Source organism: Mastomys coucha, unplaced genomic scaffold (genome assembly GCF_008632895.1).
Source record: "Mastomys coucha isolate ucsf_1 unplaced genomic scaffold, UCSF_Mcou_1 pScaffold23, whole genome shotgun sequence".
NCBI lineage: Eukaryota > Metazoa > Chordata > Mammalia > Rodentia > Muridae > Mastomys > Mastomys coucha.
The window spans coordinates 15,326,604-15,345,940 of NW_022196906.1; the positions used below are offsets into that span (position 1 = coordinate 15,326,604).

Sequence of the window (19,337 nt, forward strand, 5' to 3'; positions counted from 1 at the left end):
CTGTGGCTTTCCCTGTGTGTGTGTGTGTGTGTGTGTGTGTGTGTGTGTGTGTGTGTGTAAAAGCATTTGGTATCCCACTGCATTCAGTGTCTGGGATTAAGGACAGTGTGTCTCAAGGCATGTGTGTGGTGTGGAGTATGTTTCTATCTGGCCATGTCCCTGGATGAGGTTGGAGGGCCTCCTTGCCTCCCCACAGCAGCCTCCTCTGAGTCCTGCTGAGGCCTATGGGCGCCGATGCCCCTTTAACGCCCCCCCCCCAGCACCACCTGACTTCAAGTGCAGCCTCCAGTACCGCAGTGAGCTCGAGCTAGCGCGCACACAGAACAGTGCACACAAGGAGCCCAAGCCTCCTCAGCAGTTTGCTTCCCAGGGCACTTACCCTGCTCGTCCCCATGGGCACAGGTCCCCCACTGCCTCCCGCCTCTGCTGCAGAGGAACTCATCAGGACCAGGGCTCGGCAGAGGATGTAACCAGGGCTGCTGCTGGGAGCGCGGAGGGGAAGGGGGCCCCCAGTCCTGCTGGGCTGGCCCAGGCCCCTCCGCGGCTCCCCTTGGACCTTGTTCCCTCCTCCCAGCTGCTCCCCCTCATTGCCCCTGGTCCCCAGGAACCATTGACCCAGGGACTGGGCCAAACCTACCTTACCTGTGTGCCAGCCCAGAGCTAAGCTTCCATCATGCCTCTGGTCGACTTCTTCTGCGAGACCTGCTCCAAGCCCTGGCTGGTGGGCTGGTGGGACCAGGTAGGGGGATGCAGGGTCAGGGTTGGGGGGCACTATCCATCAGGGACCTCTGATCTTATCAGCTATGTTCATATGTGGCTGGGCCATATGATATGCTTTGTGGCCTCTGTGTGACCCAGGGCTAGGCGTGGATGCCAGTGTCTGTGTGTGAGTCTGAGTGTGTATTTGGGAAAGACACTGGGGAAGGTGTCTTTCTGACTGGGTGTGACTGACCTGTATCTGGACATGCAAGTGTCTGCAATGGCTAGGTGTCATGCCTGGGCCTGAAATGAACCAGCTGTTGTGTGTTGGGATGTATTTGTTAAATGCAGTGCTACTTGATGTATCTGGGGGGTATATGACCCCCAAATGTCAATGACTGACTTTTTGGGGTGTGTACCTTTGGCTGGTCTGAGCATCTGAGCTTTGTGACATTAGACAGACAGAAGGCAATTGGGATTATGTGCAGTTGTGTGAGTGTGTATGTGTGTCTGTGTCCAGGGTCTCAGTGTGGCTCGCCCCCTCCTGGCCACTGCCCCCTCCCTTGCCCATACAAGAGTATGTTCCTGCTATGAGCTGCTGGGGGTGGGGAGCGAATGCCCTTTCTGCTCCAAGCCCAATGTCACAGAAGATGCCTGTGTGAAAGGACATGGGGGGATCAGGAGGGGCCCCCAAACACACTTGGGGACATATTCCACCCATTCTCTGAGGATGGGGGACAGGGGAGTTTGATGGGGACCCCTCCCCCAGGTGATGGGACTATAATTTCCTAGGCTCACTGGTGCTGGTGTCTAGCCAAACCCTCTCCTCTCCCAGAGCTTGGATGCTATTAAACCTTGCAGATTGGGCTGGGCTTGCTGGACAGACCCTCATAATCGCTTCCCACCTCCACCCCTGAATTGAGGTCATGTTTGGCAACACCTAGGCTGGGGGCGGGGTGGGGTGAGGGGAGGAGTAGCTCTGGGAAGGCGAGGGTTAAGGGGCCTCAGGCTTGCCCCCCTTTCCTGGGCTCAGCAGCTGGTTGGAAGGGGAGTTGCTAAGGAGACTCCCATCACCATGGCGACGGGAGTCTCCCGGTGTGCTATTGGTTCTGTGGTCAGTGGGAGCCCCTCCCTTCCACAGGTGCTCCTGTGTTACTCTTTGGGAGGGGGTCCTTTTCCTTTACTGGGAATCCCCTCCTCCCAAGTTTAGGGGAGCCCCTCCTCCAGAGCCAACAAGACAGGAAAAGCTAATTGCACTCCTCGAGCAGCCTAACTGGGGCTCTGAGTAGAGAAATTGTGGGCCTACAGAAATTTGCTGGGAAGGGCTCTCATATTTGTATGTCCATATGCACCCCACAATGGTCCCTATCACCCACTCTTCTTTGGCTCCTTCTCAGTTTAAAAGGATGCTGAACCGAGAACTCACACACCTGTCGGAAATGAGCAGGTCAGGAAACCAGGTCTCAGAGTACATTTCCAACACATTTCTGGGTGAGTGCGAGCAGCAGGTGAGAGGGGGGTGGGGCACTGGGTCAAGGGTCACATGTTCAGGAGCTCCCCATTGGAGAGTCCTCTCTCAAACTGTGAAGCCAGCCAATTTCTGTGGAGTCCAATTTATAAATACCTCGGGCCAGGGAGATTGCTCTGTCATTAAAGTGCTGACCTCAAAAGTATAAGGACTTGAGTTTGAACCCCTGGCACCCAGAGAAAAGGCCAGGTGCCATGTGCGTAGTACACCTATAGTCAAGCTCAGAGTAGAAGAAAGCATTAGTTAGGCAATGTAGCCAAATCTACGAGTCCCAGGTTCAATGAGACATACTTAAGGTAGAGTTGGCAGTGGGGTACGCACCTTTAATCCCAGCACTGGGAAGCAAAGACAGGTACATCTCTGCAAATCTGAGACCAGCCTGGTCTACATAGCAAGTTCCAGGGCCGGGCTACACATGTCTCAAAAAGAGAAAAATGAAAAAGGTAATCGAAGTGGGCGGTACTGGAACAACAATGGAGGCTTCGCTCTGGCCTGCACATGTGCACACACTCCAAGTAAAATATAAAATCAAAAGCTCCACGGAAATCGAAGTAGAATTCTTACTCATTTTTCATTATTTATTTATTTATTAAGACAGGTTATGCTGTGTAGTTCTGGCTGCCCTAGAACTAGATATGTGGACCAGACTCAGAATTCTTTTTTTTTTAAAGATTTATTTATTTATTGTATGTAAGTACACTGTAGCTATCTTCAGACACACCAGAAGAAGCCATCAGATCTCATTACAGATGGTTGTGAGCCACTGTGTGGTTGCTGGGATTTGAACTCAGGACCTTCAGAAGAGCAGTCAGTGCTCTTAACCACTGAGCTATCTCACCAATCCATCAAACAGAATTCTTTTTTTTTGTTTTTTGTTTTTCGAGACAGGGTTTTTCTGTTTAACCCTGGCTGTCCTGAAAATCACTCTGTAGACCAGGCTGGCCTCAAACTCAGAAATCTACCTACCTCTGCCTCCCAAGTGCTGGGATTAAAGGCATGCGCCACCACTGCCCAGCCAAACAGAATTCTTAAACTGTGAAAAGACTCCAAGCAGTACACAGGAATGTTGCTGAATGGGTAGAGCCCTGGCTTAGCATGCACAAGCTCTTTTACCAGCACAATATAAACCACCCTGGTGGTGCAGCCCTGACATCCCAGCACTCTGGGAAAGCAAAGGAACAAGTTCAAGATCATCATAGTTTTCTACAGAGCTGGTTAGAAGTCATCTGGCCAAAAAGGATCCTGTCTCTACCTAACCCCCCCCCACAGATACAACATACATGTACACATATAACATATATGCACACACAACATACACACTCAACATGCAAACACACATGCACGCACAACATGCAAACACACATGCCCACACACAACATGCACACACATGCCCACACACAACATGCACACACATGCCCACACACAACATACAAACACATGCACGCACACAACATACACATGCACACATATAGCATATACACACAACATACACATACACAACATACAAACACACATGCACACACATACACACCATGCACATGCACGCACACACACAACATACAAACACATGCAGACACAACATACACATATATGCACATACAACATACATATACATATACACACACAACATATACACATATGCACATAACACGCACACACGCACACACAACATACACGTGCACACATACAACATACACAAGTGCACACATGTACACACATGTATACACATAACATACATAACATACATGCATGTGCGCGTGCACACACACGTATGCACACACACAAAATGAGCAGGATGTGTTGGTACAGTCTTCTGATCCTTGTTCTCAGAATGTTAAATCTGAGAATTGTAAATTTAAGGATAATCAGGACTACATAGTGAGACGCTGTCTCAAGAAGCCAAAATAAATTGAGCATTGCTCTTACACAGCCTTTAATCTTGATGGTCAGGAACAGAAGCAGGGGGGTCTCTGTGTGTTCAAGGCCAGCGTGGAAAGAACAAATTCCAGGCCAGCCAGGGATATACAGTCAGACCCTGTTTAAGAAACAAACAAGCAAAACCAAGGTGGAAGTAGAGGATTGATACCCAAGGTTGCCTTCTGACCCCTGCGGGCACACAAATGCATACTATTTAAAAATTAATAAGAGAGAGCTAGTGTGGTGGCACATGCCATTCATCGTGACACTCAGGAGACAATGGCAGGTAGATCTCAGAATTCTAGTCAGTCACAATGATTCTGTGTCTTGAAAAACAAAACAAAATAGAACAACGACAAATCAATAAAAGACCAAGTGTGGTGGTGCACACCTGTAATCTCGCACTCGGGAGGCAGAGACAGGCAGATTTTAAGCCTCCCTCCAATAGCTAAGTTGTGGTATGTCTTAGAATTCTGAGGATGCAGCCAGTGGGATGGTTGCATGCAAATTAGGTCCCCCAAGGTCATAATGGGGTCAGCCCTGCTGGTTCTCAGAAGCCTCTGAAAGCTCAGGAAAAGAGTCTCTGGGACTGTTCTTCAGGCTGACTAGTGCCAAGGGGTGCGGGGGGGGGGGGTCATGGATCCAGAGACCTCCCGTCCCTCCCACCTACCAACAATGTCCCCTCCCACTACTACCTTCAGCCATCAGAGTGGTATCTTCCCTGGCCAAGAAGGTCCCCTGGCTATCCAGAGTCAGCAGCAGCAGCAGCTCACTTGGGAGACTTCATCCCACATCCTCATGGCTCATACCATGTTGTGGCCCAAACTGGGTACCAGTCTGAGAGTACTCCACAGTCCAGGACCACCTCTAAGACCCCCACTCCAGCCCACCACCTCCCAGAAAACTTCTTCCATGAGTCCCAGTTTACAGCCTCAGAAAAGAGACCAGCATTCCCCTCAGAAGGATGACCTCATATCAAGTGAGACACCTCAGGACACCACCACGACTGAGGGATGTTGGGGAGCCTCCTGGAAAGGGCATCTCATGCTTCTTACCTGATCTTTGACAGATAAGCAGCATGAAGTGGAGATCCCATCGCCCATTCCTCGACAGAGATCCTTCCAGCAGCCCCCGCCATCAGTGGTGCGACAGTCCCAGCCCATGTCTCAGATCACAGGGCTGAAAAAGCTGGTACACACTGGAAGCTTGAACACCAATATCCCACGGTTTGGAGTCAAGACAGATCAAGAGGACCTCTTAGCACAAGTAGGTGCGGGAGGGGGGCTCAGCAGGGACATGGTTGTCTGGGAGGCATCCACCAAAGGGCCAGGGCTTTGGGGATCATCCAACCCAGATTCGCAGCATGCAGTCTGGCGTGTTATGGGGTGGAAGGGAATGACTCAAAGCTTGCTCCAACAGGACCGTGGATCTAGACAGCCATTCATCTGGCACACCGTGGCCAGCCCTGGTATACCCCCTTTTTAATCAGTGTTATTAACTGAGTACCTGGTTTGTAATTTATTTCCAGGGGACCAGCATTCCCTCCCCGACCCCAACACAACTGAGGTTTCATGAGCAGGTTAGCTTAAAGTCTGACCTAGGTCTGGGAGTCAGCCTGGGTGGTTCCCAGCTCGTGAGCTGACGGATATTAGAGAAACCTGGCATGCTTCTGGTCCCAGAGTCCCTTCCCAGCACCATATGAGCCCAGTGTGGTGGCCTGTGATCCTAGCACTGGGGAGGTTGAAGCAGGAGGATCAGGCATTGGTGGTCATCCTCCACTACAGAGTGAGTTTGTGGCCAGCGTGGACTACAGCCCTCCCCCCTCCCCCCCACCCCCATCACAGAAAAAGATGCAGTGGTGCTGGGCAAATGCTCAGTGCTTAAAGTGCGACCTGAGTTCAGATCCCCATTGCCCACATCAGAAGTTATCCCAGTGTTGGGTGAGTGAGGACAGGACAGGATGAGCCCTGGAGCTCACTGGACAGCCAAACTGGTAAGCTCCCAGTTCACTGAGAAACTCTTGTCTTAAAAAATAAGGAGCCTGGGGCCAGCAAGCACTTGCCACCAAGCCTGATGACCTGAGTTCAATCCCCAGGACCCACATACTAGGAAGAGAAAAGCAACTCCCACTCGTTGTCCTCTGACCTCCACACATGTGGTCACACACACCTATACCCACACACACGTAAGGAGCCACAGAGATGCCTCAAGCCACTGAGTGTGTGCTGCTCTTGCAAAGGTATCCAGTTCAGTTCGCAGCATCCTTCGCCTATCCTGGGAGGCCAGGGGCTCACAGCTCCAGGGATAGAACGCATCTTCTGGCTTCATACACAAGTGATACACAGAGATACACATACACATAAAATTTTTTCCATTTTTGAAGAATTTTAAAAATAAGAGTGATTGAGAAAGACGTCTTGGTTTTTTTTGTTTTGTTTTTTTGTTTTGTTTTTGTTTGTTTGTTTTTCCGACACAGGGTTTTTCCATGTAACCCTTGGCTGTCCTGGAACTCACTCTGTAGACCAGGCTGGCCTCGAACTCAGAAATCCGCCTGCCTCTGTCTCCCAAGTGCTTGGATTAGGAAGACATCTTAAGGTGACCTCTGATCTCTATGGATATGCATACTTGCACACAGGAACATAAAGTTCATGTATCTGGCCAGGGGTAGTGGCCCATGCTTTCAATCCCAGCAGTAAGGAGGCAGAGGCAGGCTGAGTTCCAGGACAGCCAGGACTACAAAGAGAAACCCAGTCTGGGGAAGGGAGGGAAAGGAAATGCTGGAGAGGTGGCTTAGTGGTTAAGAGCTACTGGCTACTCTTCCAGAGGTTCTGAGTTCAATTCCCAGCACCTACATGGTGGCTCACAACCATCTGCAATGGATCTGATGCCCTCTTCTATCATGCAGGCATACATGCAAATAGAGAACTCATGTACATAAAATAAATACATGGGCTTTTTAAAGTTTTTTAAGAAAACATCTATGCATTTGAACACAATTTATGAGCAGTAATGAGGCTCAGAGTCCTAGGAAGTGGCCTTCATGTCCCTGGGCCATGCAGGCTCCTGACCTCTCACCCCCATCACTGCCAGGAACTGGAGAACTTGAGCAAATGGGGCCTGAACATCTTTTGCGTGTCGGAGTACGCCGGAGGCCGTTCACTCAGCTGTATCATGTATACGATATTCCAGGTGATGGGGGAAACGGAGCTGGCTGGGATCCAAGGGACTGGGACAGGGTACTGGGGGTCAGCAGGAGTCACTGTTCTGCCTCTGTTGGCTCCCAGGAGCGGGACCTACTGAAGAAATTCCACATCCCTGTGGACACCATGATGACGTACATGCTGACCCTGGAGGATCACTACCATGCTGACGTGGCCTACCACAACAGCCTGCATGCAGCTGATGTGCTACAGTCTACACACGTGCTGCTGGCCACGCCCGCACTGGATGTGAGTGCCCGCCCCCTCCCCTGTCACCACCCTCTCCTCCCATTTGTCCCTTGATCTCCTCTAGCCTATTTCTCTCATCCTATCTTCTCTTTGTTTTGGGGGGTGCTATTTCCTATGTGTGGAGGTCAGAGAACAACTTTTGGAACCTAATCTTTTCTGCCTTTTTACTGTGAAAATCCAAGAACCAGAGTCAGGTCACCTGGCTTGGTGACCAGTTCCTTTGCCCAGTGAGCCGTCTTGCTAGTGTCTGTTTTATTAGTGTGTATGTGTAAGAGTGCGGGGCATGTGCATGTGAACCATGGGGCATGTGTGGAGGTCAGAGGACACTCCTGTGTGTCTTACCTTCTCTTTTAAAGTCAGGATCTCACTTGTTGCTGCATATCCCCAGATTAGCTGACCTAAGAGCTTCCTGGGTGTTTCCTGTCTGACTCCCACCTCACTATAGGAATATTGGGATTACATATGTACACTATGGTTTTTTTTACATGGTTCTGGGGATTCAAACCATGTCTTCATATTTACACGAGCAGTGCTTTAGCCACTGAGCTACCTCTCCAGCCTACCCTTTTGTATCTTGAGACTGTCTCTGTGTGGCCCTAGTTGGCCTGGAACTCACTCTATAGACCAGGCTGGTGTCTGAGTCTCATAGAGATCCGCCTGCCTCTGCCTCCTGAATGCTGAGATTAACACCTTCATTTTTGAAACAGGGTCAACAGCCTGGGCCACTGAATAGAAAGATTGGCCAGGGATCCACCCCTCTTCAGCCCCAGAGCTGAAATTGCAAGAGCAGCCCACGGGCCTGGCTTTTTAATGCAGGGCGCGGGTTTGAAGCTCAGGTCCTCATGCTTGCATAGTCAGCGCTTTACTGGTTCAGTCCTCATCCTCCCAGACATATGTCTCTCTGGAATCTCATCTTCCTTATGTCTGTCCGGGCTGTCCCTTTTGTGTCTGACTCTGCCTCTCTCTCACTTCTCCTTGCCCCACAGGCCGTGTTCACAGACCTGGAGATTCTTGCTGCCCTCTTCGCTGCTGCCATCCACGACGTGGACCACCCTGGCGTCTCCAACCAGTTCCTAATCAACACCAGTGAGTGGCTTTTCAGGGTGAAGACAGTCAGGCTCGGGGCGTGGCCATTTAGCCTTGAAACAACATCTTGTTGAATGGAGGTGGGAATAACCCACCACGCTGGGATGAGAGAATGGAACTGGTCTAGCTGGAGCTGGGGCTAGTCAGGATGAAGGTGAAGCCTGTGTTGTAAAGATTGGGCCACCTGGGCTAGGGGAGGGGCTGGCAAGGCTAGCTTCGGGGCTTAATATACTGATGGGAAACGACCTGCCTGAGAACCTGGTTTATGGGGCGTGAAATTAAACCAACTGAGGTAGGGGTGGAGCCTGCCAGGTGAGGGCGGGGCTTGGGAGGATAGGATGGGCCCGCTAGGCTAAGGGTGAGGTCAGCCAGAGGAGGATTGGAGCAGGAACAGTCTAGGCGTCTGACGCTTGGTTTATTTGGTAAAGCACCGTTGTGGCAGAGGAGGGGGCTGGGACTGGTCTGACTGAGGATAGAGCCAATTGGAGACTGGGAGTGCACGGGGCGGGACTTGGTACCCAGGCGACACCACGAGGTACTCTGCAGATTCGGAGCTGGCGTTGATGTACAACGATGAGTCTGTGCTTGAGAACCACCACCTGGCTGTGGGATTCAAACTACTGCAAGAAGAGAACTGCGACATCTTCCAGAACCTCAGCAAGCGCCAGCGGCAGAGCCTGCGCAAGATGGTCATCGACATGGTGGGCGGGGCCAGCGCGGTGGGTGGGGTTTTCTGGGCGGGGCGGGCCTTAAGAGCTCTGCAGTTCGGCAGAGGAAAATAATTTTAGGGCCAGGGTCGGGTAACAGAGTGAGTGGATGACGGGGAGGGTGGGCAGGCTTTCGCCTCCTGACTTGACATACCTTGCCTTCAGGTGCTGGCCACAGACATGTCCAAGCACATGACCCTCCTGGCTGACCTGAAGACTATGGTGGAGACGAAGAAAGTGACCAGCTCCGGAGTTCTCTTGCTGGACAACTACTCTGACCGTATCCAGGTGCCCCAGATGCCCTCTTTCTTGTTCTTGACTGCCTCTCCTATCTTCCCTTTCTGACACATGTCCCTCCTTCCTCTGTCACATTCCCTTATGGCCCTCTCTCTCACCCTCTTCCCTCTCTCCCCAGTCCTCCCCCTGAGGTACCCCATTCAGCTTTTGTCACCATACACCCATCTTGCCCCAGCTGTCTCTCACCTCTCTTCGTTTCCCTCACCTCTCGCCTCAGCTTTCTCCAAATCATCTGCCCAGCACACACACACACATATACACCACACACATGCATTTGTGCACGTGCACACACACACACACACGTACACACATTCACACATACAAGCACATGGTTGGGAGTTAAGAAAACCGTAGGCCTAGTGAGTGCCTGTAGTCCCAGCATTCCAATATTAGAGACCGGAGGATGACCACAAGTCCATAACCAGCTGGGCCTCTGTTTGGAGACCCCTTTTAAAAAGCCAAATAAAACTACTAAAAACTAAATCTGAATGTGCTGTTGCATCCCTGTGTCCCCAGCACTTGGAAGATGGGGGCAGGATCACAGTTTGAGGTCATCCACAGCTACATAGCAAGTTCAAGACCAATCTGGGCTACAGGAGACCCTGTCTCGTAAAAAGGACAGAGAGAAGACAAGCCAGAAGCCCACAGACTGGGATTCTGCCTGGCCTCTGAAGGTCCGTCCCTCCCTGTACTCTCCAGGTCCTCAGGAACATGGTACACTGTGCGGACCTCAGCAATCCCACCAAGCCCCTGGAGCTGTACCGACAGTGGACTGATCGCATCATGGCTGAGTTCTTCCAGCAGGGTGACCGAGAACGGGAACGCGGAATGGAGATAAGCCCCATGTGCGACAAGCACACAGCCTCTGTGGAGAAGTCTCAGGTATGGGGACAGGGCCTCTGGGCCAGCAGCGCACAGGCGTGGCTCGGCCCATCTCTCCAGGATGACAAGCCCATCTGTTTTCAGTGTCTGACTCTTTGGTAGCGGGATCATCTGAGGCATGTCACTCTGGTTTCTCAGGGTCATGTTCACAGATCTCTGGCTATTCCATCTACCATGGCATCAGTCTGCTGCAGCTCCATGCAGTTTTAAAAACAATGCTTTGTGTGTTGGGAGAGGGTGGTTTTAGTTTTTTGTTTTACATTTGAGCCTTGAACTCATTATAGCCAAGAATAAATTTGATCTTCCTGCCTTACCTCTGTAGCACTGGATCGTGGGCCACTCCACCACACAGGTTTATATGGTGCTGGAAGTGAAGCCCAAAGCCTTGTGTATGCTAGGCAAGCATGCTCTGCTAACCTAATACAGCTCCAATGCCCCTTTATCTTTTAATAAGTTGCATTGTTAGTCTTACTGGGCAAAAATAAGGCCACGATTTTTGAGCCAAATTTGAAGCAAGCTTTATTAAAGACAGCTAGGACAATAGACAATGGCCAGGTCCATACCTGGAATTCTTAGACTATGGCACCAAATTACATTAGTCAGAGGCTTATAAAGGCAAAAGCCATAAGGCTACATATTTCCTTTCTTTGTCCAAACTGGGACAAGCATTCATCCTGCTAAGCTTCAAGCCTGTGTACCTCCCACCCACGTGTGATCAAGCATATCCTGTGCAGTTGGGCAGCCCAGCTTGTTTACAAAAGCAGAAATACAAGGCTTGTATTATGTGATTAGCAGCTCCCAACATTCTAGGAAGTTGTCTGTCCTTGGACAAGTGAGGTTTACAGATTACAGTCATTCTTGTTTTTAGATCTGCTAAGCACAGTCATTTAAACTTAAAACATAGCTTTAGCCCTCACAGTATCAGGTTACGTTGGGCAAGTGGCACACTGCTCTTCACACTGAAACAGGAGGTATGTTTTAGCCTAAACATGTGAGGCAAGCTTTGGCAGCTTAACAGGATGCTGTCTGTGGGTCAAGGCTTAGCAGATGAAGGTGCTTGACCCAGGAAAAGAGAGAAATGATCCCACAAGAGTCCTCTGACAATCACACCCATGCCAAAGCACATATGTGACCCTGAAATAAATTAAAATTTAATAAAAATGTCTTGGGGTTTTTTGTTTTTTAATTTTTAGGCTAGGACTCAACATGTATCCCTAGCTAGCCTGGATCTTACTGGGTAGACCAGGCTGGCCCAGAACTCAGAGATCTGCCTGCCTCAGCTCCCAGTATTGGGATTAAAGGCCAAGTGTACAGGTGTAAAGGCATGCACCTGCATACTTGGCCTTTAATCCTAGCACTTGGGCGACCAGGACAGGGCCAGAAAGATAGGTACTCTTCCAGAGCACCTGGGACTACCCTGTGGCAGCCCACAGCTGTCTGCAGCAGTTCTAGTCCAGGACTCCAACTTCCACATCTGTCCTCTTTGGACATCAGGCACCAACATGGCAGGCGCGCACACACACACACACACACACACACACACACACACACACACACACGAAGGCAAACATTCATACACTTAAAATTAAATAAACTGGATGGTAGTGGCATATGCCTTTAATCCCAGCATTGGTGAGGCAGAGGCAGGTGCATCAATGAGTTCGAGAGGCAGGTGCATCAATGAGTTCGAGGCCAGCCTGGTCAACAGAGCAAATTCCAGGACAGCCAGGGCTATACAGAGAAACCGTATCTCAAAGAACCAAACAAACAAACAAAAGAAGAAGAAGCAGGCCATCCTGGTCTATGTAGTGAGTTCTGGGCCAGGCATGGCTATACAATGAGAGTGTTTCAAGTAAGAAATCACCAGTTGATATATATGGAACTATTTTTATTGTGTTTGGGTATTTTGCCTGTATGTGTGTGTGTATGTATGTATGTATGTATGTATGTATGTATGTGTGCCTAGTGCCTGCAGAGGCTCAAGAGGGCATTAGATTCCTTGGAACTGGAGTAACAGATGGTTGTAAGTCACCATGTGGATTCTGGAAACTGAAGTCGTGTTCTTAACTGCAAAGCCCATTTTCCCAGCCCCAGTATGGAATGTTTCAAGTGTTTTCTCACTGTAGACTAGGCTAACCTTGAACGTGTGGTAATCCTGCTGTCTTAGCCTCCTGACTGCTGCAATCATAGGCATGCATCACCATCCAGTACTGTTTTCTTGTTGTTTTGGGGTGGTGTTTCCTTGTAGTCAGAGCTGGCCTCAGACTCACTCTGTAGGATGACCTTGAAATCCTGATCCTCCTGTGTCTACCTAGGCAGTGCTAGGATTACAGGCATCACACTACACTCAGCCTTTCCCACATGTTTTGTTGTTGTTATTTTGGTTTTTAAGACAGGGTCTTGTGCTATAGCTCTGCCTAGCCTGGAACTTACTATGTAGACCAGGCTGGCCTTGAACTCACAGAGACTTGCCTGCCCCTGCTGGGAATAAAAGCATACATAACCACATCCAGCAGTTGTTGGGTTTTTTGTTTTTCATGTCAGGGTTTTTACATGTAGCCCTGGCTGTCCTTGAACACTCTGTAGACCAGGCTGGTGTAGAACTCAGAGATCCAGCTGCTTCTGCCTCCGGAATGCCAGGATTAAAGGTGTGCACTGCCATGCCCGGCACCAGCATTTACTGTTAGCATCTTGTCTCATTTGTTCTTCTCATCTTACTTGAGCAAGTTTAAAGAAGCAAATTTTGTAGGTTAGAAGGTGGAAGAGAGAGAAAGAAAGAGAGAGAGAGAGAGAGAGAGAGAGAGAGAGAGAGAGAGAAAGAGTCTACACCACAGGTGTGCACATAGGCCAAAGCCAGAATTCAACCTCAGACACCTTCAGGATAGCCGCCTTGTTTGTTCGGTGAATGTTGTTGTGTTGTGTTGTTTTGTTTTGTTTTTGTTTTTCCTTTTAATAGTTAACTATGGGGGAGCATTCTTATTTTTAAGATTTATTTATTTACCTTATGTGTGTGAGTACACTGTAGCTGTCTTCAGACACACCAGAAGAGGGCATCAGATCCCATTACAGATGGTTGTGAGCCACCATGTGGTTGCTGGGATTTGAACTCAGGACCTTCAGAAGAGCAGTCAGTGCTCTTAACTGCTGAGCCATCTCTCCTGCCCGTTTGGTTTGTTTGTTTTGTTTTTTTAACTATACTTTACATTTTTATATGTTTGAGGTTTTTGCTTGAATGTATGTGTTTTCCTGGTGTCCATGGAGGCCAGAATAAGGAATCAGGTGACCTAGAACTGAATTTATAGGCAGATGTGAGCTTCATTGTGAGTGTTGGGAGCTGAACCTGTGTCCCTACTAGAGCAGCTAGCTTTCTTAACAGCTTAGCCATCTCTCTAGCCCAGTTTGTTAGTTGGTTGGTTGGTTTTGGGTTTTGAGACAGGGTTTCTCTGTGTGGCCCTGGCTGTCCTGGAACTCACTCTGTAGACCAGGCTGACCTTGAACTCAGAGATCTGCCTGACATGAGCTATCACCTTCTGGCTGCTTGTTTATTCAGCTGGTGGGTTTAGGGGTGGGTTGTTTTGTTGTTTTTGGTGACAGGATCTTATGTACCCCAGGCTGGTCTCAAACTCAAGAATGACTTTGAACATCCAAGTCCTCTTGCCTCAACTTCCCAAGTGCTTGCATTATAGGCCTGCACCAGCATGCCTAATTTACACATCTGTGGGATAGAACTCAGGGATTTTACATGTTAGGCAAAAGTGCTACCTGCCAGTCAACTGAGCTATACGCTCAGGCCATTAGAAACTTGTTTTTAATTGAGTAGATCCTTCTGCTCGCTCCACCAAACCACCTGTTTAGACCCCATTCCTCTCTTCTAGGTGGGCTTTATCGACTACATTGTTCACCCATTGTGGGAGACGTGGGCTGATCTCGTCCACCCGGATGCCCAGGACATCCTGGACACACTGGAAGACAACCGGGATTGGTACCACAGTGCCATCCGCCAGAGTCCTTCCCCATCTCTGGAAGAGGAGCCAGGAGGGCTTAGCGATCCGGCCCTGCCTGACAAGTTCCAGTTTGAGCTCACCTTGGAGGAAGAAGAGGAAGAGGGTTCACTGGAGGTTCCAGGATTGCCTACCACTGAGGAAACCCTCCTGGCTTCAGATGATACCAGAGCTCAAGCTATGGAACAGTCAAAGGTCAAAGGCCAGAGCGCTGCAGCGGTGGAGCTGGCAGAGTGTTTGAAGCAGGAGACAGCCTCAGCATATGGTGCCCCTGAGGAGTCCATGGAGGCTGTGGGCTGTTCCTTTAGCCCTGGAACCCCTATTCTGTCTGACTTGAGGACCCTATCCCCCTCAGAGGAGGCCCTGGGCCTCCTGGGCCTCCCCTCCATGGCAGCAGAGGTGGAGGCCCCAAGAGACCATCTGGCTGCCACGAGGGCTTGTTCTGCCTGCTCTGGGACATCAGGAGACAATTCTGCTCCAGGCAGGTGGGGGTCAGGTGGAGACCCCGCCTGATCCCTTTTCCCTTCACCCTTGGGCCCTCCCTCTTCCCCACACCCTCCACTCACCACAGACCACCTCAACGACTACTGGCCCTCCTGAGAAAAAAGAAAACAGAAAAGTGGGGGGTTTTCTCTTTTCTTTTTTTCACCTCCCCCCTGCCCTTGCCCACAGGGCCTTTTTGTTGAGGTGGGGTATGGGGAGCCAGGAACTGAAGTCCCCAAAAAAAGGGATTTTATTTTTTTGAATTTTAATTGTAACGTTTTTAGAAAAAGAACAAAAAGAAAAAAAAAATGAAACACATCAGCTGTAGATGCTCTCCCCTCCCCATGCTGGGCCTGCCTCCTTTCCTCTTTGCCCCACCCATCAACCTCAGTTCCAAGGCGCCATCCTCCTGCCTCTTGAGATTCAGGCCTAGGTGTGGCACTGCCTTTTGGGCCGTTCTCCTAAGGTTCAGAGGGAGTCTACAACCCGATTGGGAATAGCCACCAGGAGAGACAAGGCTGGCCCACAGCGGGCCTCTCCCTGGCTCACCGTCCTCTGCCACAAAGTCTTCCATGTCTCTTCTCTCTTTCTGTTTTCTATCTTTTTTTTTGTATGACTCTGGCCACATGGTTGAAGAGGTGGTCAGATGGGCTGTTGCTTTACGATCCAGGGACTCTTGGTTTCACCCCGTCCACCAGCCTCAGCCTGGGGTCCCAAGTCTCGATTCCCTTCTTCGGATGCCATCTTCCTGGTCCACTTTGGGTCACTTTGAATTATCTCCGTTGGAGGAAGGGGGCTCTGTTCCATACGCACAAACACATCCTCCTTCCAGCTGCTCCTTCCTCTTGTTTCTGCCTTAAAGATTCCTGTGGCCATAGATGAAGTCTCCATGGCTCCCTCCTGCTCCCTGGGTCCTCTCCCCCAGCATAAACACTCCTCTGCCAGCATCCACTCAACCACCCTTCAGCCCATCACTTTGCTCCCCTATACCAACTCTCCTTGCCCTGGGAGGAAGCAATAATGGTGGGTACCACATCCTCCCATCTTGGGCAACTCTCTCCCCATCTTACTGAGCCTGACCTCCCCACCTCCACCCTACCCCCAGCCACAGGCAGTCCCTAAGCAATACAGATAGAGCAAGGCCATTTTCTCCAAGCCATGGGGGTGAGGGGACTTTTAAAAAGGAATGAGCCCATTTCCCCCTACCACATGGAACTAATCTGCAGCAGGGCAGTGGGGCGCTATCATTCCTTGCCTGCCCTGTTACATCTCTGTACACGGTACTGTAGCCCCTACTCCAGTCCCTCCCCAGCTATCCCTGTCTAACCCACTAACTCACTCCCTCAACCCCCAATGCTTACAGGGTTTTGGTTTATTTTTTATTAAGCAAGAGTAGTTTCTGTCCTAGCTGGTGATGAGAACGGGCCTCCCTCCTTTCCATGTGTGGGTTTTGTACATACTGTAAGGTTGATATATAAATTATTCTATTGAGACAAAAGGAGGTAGTGAGCTTGTCTTTCCCTGGTTGACCCCATTGGGAAGGCGAGGAAGGAAGGGGTTCTCCAGGAGAGTAGCACCTTCCTGCTGTATCATACGAGCTGTACCATATTCCCTGAGTGCAGGATGGACACGCTGTCAGTTCATGGGAAGTTGTGTCATAACTGAGGAGGGATGAGGGTTGGGCATGGCTTGCTCCCTGTTCTCTTCCTTCTCCAAGAGCCTAGGGTGGGGTCCTGGCCAGACCCCTGGCCTCAGTCAGGGGTCCTCCCGCCAGGGTGAGTGCAGGGCCCTATGAGCTGCCTACATGTTGTCCACACTGACAATTGATCAATTAGTCTGTGGATTGACAATCAATCTTCCATTCTGACCCCTAATTAAAGTGAGGCTGTCACCGGTGCTGATATGGCTTCATTCATTTGTTTCCTGGGATTTTTTTGTTTTGTTTTTTAAGGTATATATTCTTTTCTTCATGTTAAAATGTTTTATTTTGGGGTTCAGAGCACACATCGGAGGAGAACTTAAGACATTTGGTTTTACCACGTGAATCCAGTGAATCAGACTCAGATTGTCAGCACAGGCAGCAAGCATCTTTACCTGCCGGGTTCTCTCACCTATCCATATTCCCCAAAACCCGGGTCTCATGTAGCTCAAACTTGTGCTGTGCTGGCCTCAAACTTGCTCTGAGCTGAGGCTGGCTTCGAACTTTGGAATTGCAGGTGTGCACCATGCATGCCTGTTATTCACTCACATAGAGACATGGTCTTGCTCTGGAGGATCTGTGACTTGGAGACTGTTATCTGGCCTCCTGTTTTCTGTGTTAGTTCAGAACAGTCTTGAATGCATGATCCTTCTGCCTCTACCTCCCTAAGTGCTAGGATGATAGGCCTGGGTCTGCACATTGAGTTTATGCAGTGCTCGGGATGGATCCCAGGACTTCCTGGATACTAGGCAAGCGCTCTGCTGACTGAGGAATAGCCCCGTCCCTAAATGACATATTGTGTCCATAGACCCTAATAAGTCAGCAGTCCTCTTACATGCTTTTTGTTGTTGTTATTTTTGTTTGTTTGTTTTTTGGGTTTTTTTGTTTGGTTGGTTGGTTGGTTTTTGTTTTTCTAGACAGGGTTACTCTGTGCATCCCTAGCTATTCCTGGAACTCACTCTGTAGACCAGGCTGGCCTTGAACTCAGAAATCCACCTGCCTCTGCCTCCCAAGTGCTGGGATAAAAGGCATGTGCCACCACCACCACCCGGCTTGTTGCTATTTTTTTAAAAAGATTTTCTTATTATTATACATAAGAACACTATAGCTGACTTCACTAGAGAAGGTGTCAGATCTCAGTACTGTTGATTGTGAGCCACCATATGGTTGCTGAGACTTGAACTCAGGACCTTTAGAAGAACAGTCAGTGTTCTTACCTGCTGAGCCATCCCCTCTTATACACTTTCTAAAAACACAGTTGGAGGCTAGGCAGTGGTGGCGCACGCCTTTGATCCCAGCAGGTGGAGGTCTGCCTGGTCTACAGAGTTGAGTTCCCGGACAGCCAGGGATACACAGAGAAACCCTGTCTCAAAACAACAACAACAACAACAACAAAAAAAAAAAGACAAAATCTTCCTGTGCAGCCCTGGCTAGGCTGGCACTCATATGTAAAACAGGCTTCTTTTAAACCCAGAGGTTTCCCCAGCATCTGCTCTAGGACTAAAGCTGTCTGTGTACCACCACACTGAACAGAGATTTTGGTTCTTGTTTAAAAGGTTTTTACATTACTTTTATTTAGTATGGGAGTGTGTAGTGACTGAGGGGTGCACATACCATGGTACATGAACAACATTTAGGAGTTGGTTCTCTCCTTCCTCCATGTGAATCCTGGAATAGAATCAGTCAGCAGGCTTGGCAGCAAGGGCCTTCACCTGCAGACTCCTAGCTACAGCATAAAGGTGGTCTAATGAAAGGGTATATAGGCCAAGCAATGGGTGATAGCACATGCCTTTAGTTCCAGCAGGGACAGGCAGATCTCTGAGTTTGAGGCTAGCCTGGTCTACACAATTCCAGGACAGCAAAGGCTACATAGAGAAACCCTGTATCGAAAAGACCAAAAGGGAAAAAGGAAGAAGAAAAGGGGAGCCAGGTAGTGGCTGAAAAAGAAGGAGGAGAGGAAATGAGGAGATAGAAGAAGGGATTAGACCAGGCTGGGTCCACAGCTCAGCTGTACCACCTGAGACTAGACCACCCAGAGAGGCTAGGGGTATGTATGACTCAGTGGAAGAACTGCCTAGGATTCTATGAGACATGGCTTGGTGGTACAATCTCTTTCCTACCTGGCTTGTGTTCTACCCAAGCACAAGGATAAACAAAGACTTTAGGAGTTCAAGGCCAGCCTATTTGGTCTTGTTTGGGCAAGTTTTAGATCAGCTAGAGTTACATAGTGAAATCCTATCTCAGAAAAGTGATATCTTGTTCGAGGCCAGCCTAGTCTACAGAGTAAGTTCCAGGACAACCAGGGTTACACAGAGAAACCATGTCTGGAAACAAGAACAATAACAAAAATCCAAAACAACAACAACAACAAAAGTGTTGTCCCATCTATGGAACAGGAAGAGGGACATACATACATGGCTGAGTGGTAAAGCATGAATTTCCTGGACTGAGTCCTAGCACAGCATACCAAATACGTATAATGGCATAGACAAGATTTAGGGTACCCTAGATCCCAGTAAAACCTTTGTCTGTCTGTCTGTCTGTCTGTCTGTCTGTCTGTCTGTCTCTCTCTCTCTCTCTCTCTCTCTC

General features: G+C 49.6%; 1 protein-coding gene across 1 annotated transcript in view; it reads left to right on the forward strand.

The window, feature by feature from the left end:
* Positions 1-16,946, forward strand: part of Pde4a (phosphodiesterase 4A) — a 30,348-nt gene extending 13,402 nt beyond the window's left edge. The window contains exons 8-16 of the mRNA XM_031344297.1: positions 2,097-2,190; positions 5,214-5,410; positions 7,235-7,333; positions 7,429-7,593; positions 8,580-8,679; positions 9,226-9,380; positions 9,552-9,674; positions 10,383-10,565; positions 14,441-16,946. Of these exons, the coding sequence (XP_031200157.1) occupies positions 2,097-2,190; positions 5,214-5,410; positions 7,235-7,333; positions 7,429-7,593; positions 8,580-8,679; positions 9,226-9,380; positions 9,552-9,674; positions 10,383-10,565; positions 14,441-15,079 (1,755 nt within the window). The 3' untranslated portion in view covers positions 15,080-16,946. The remainder of the gene's footprint in view (positions 1-2,096; positions 2,191-5,213; positions 5,411-7,234; positions 7,334-7,428; positions 7,594-8,579; positions 8,680-9,225; positions 9,381-9,551; positions 9,675-10,382; positions 10,566-14,440) is intronic.
* The last annotated feature ends 2,391 nt before the right edge of the window (positions 16,947-19,337 follow it).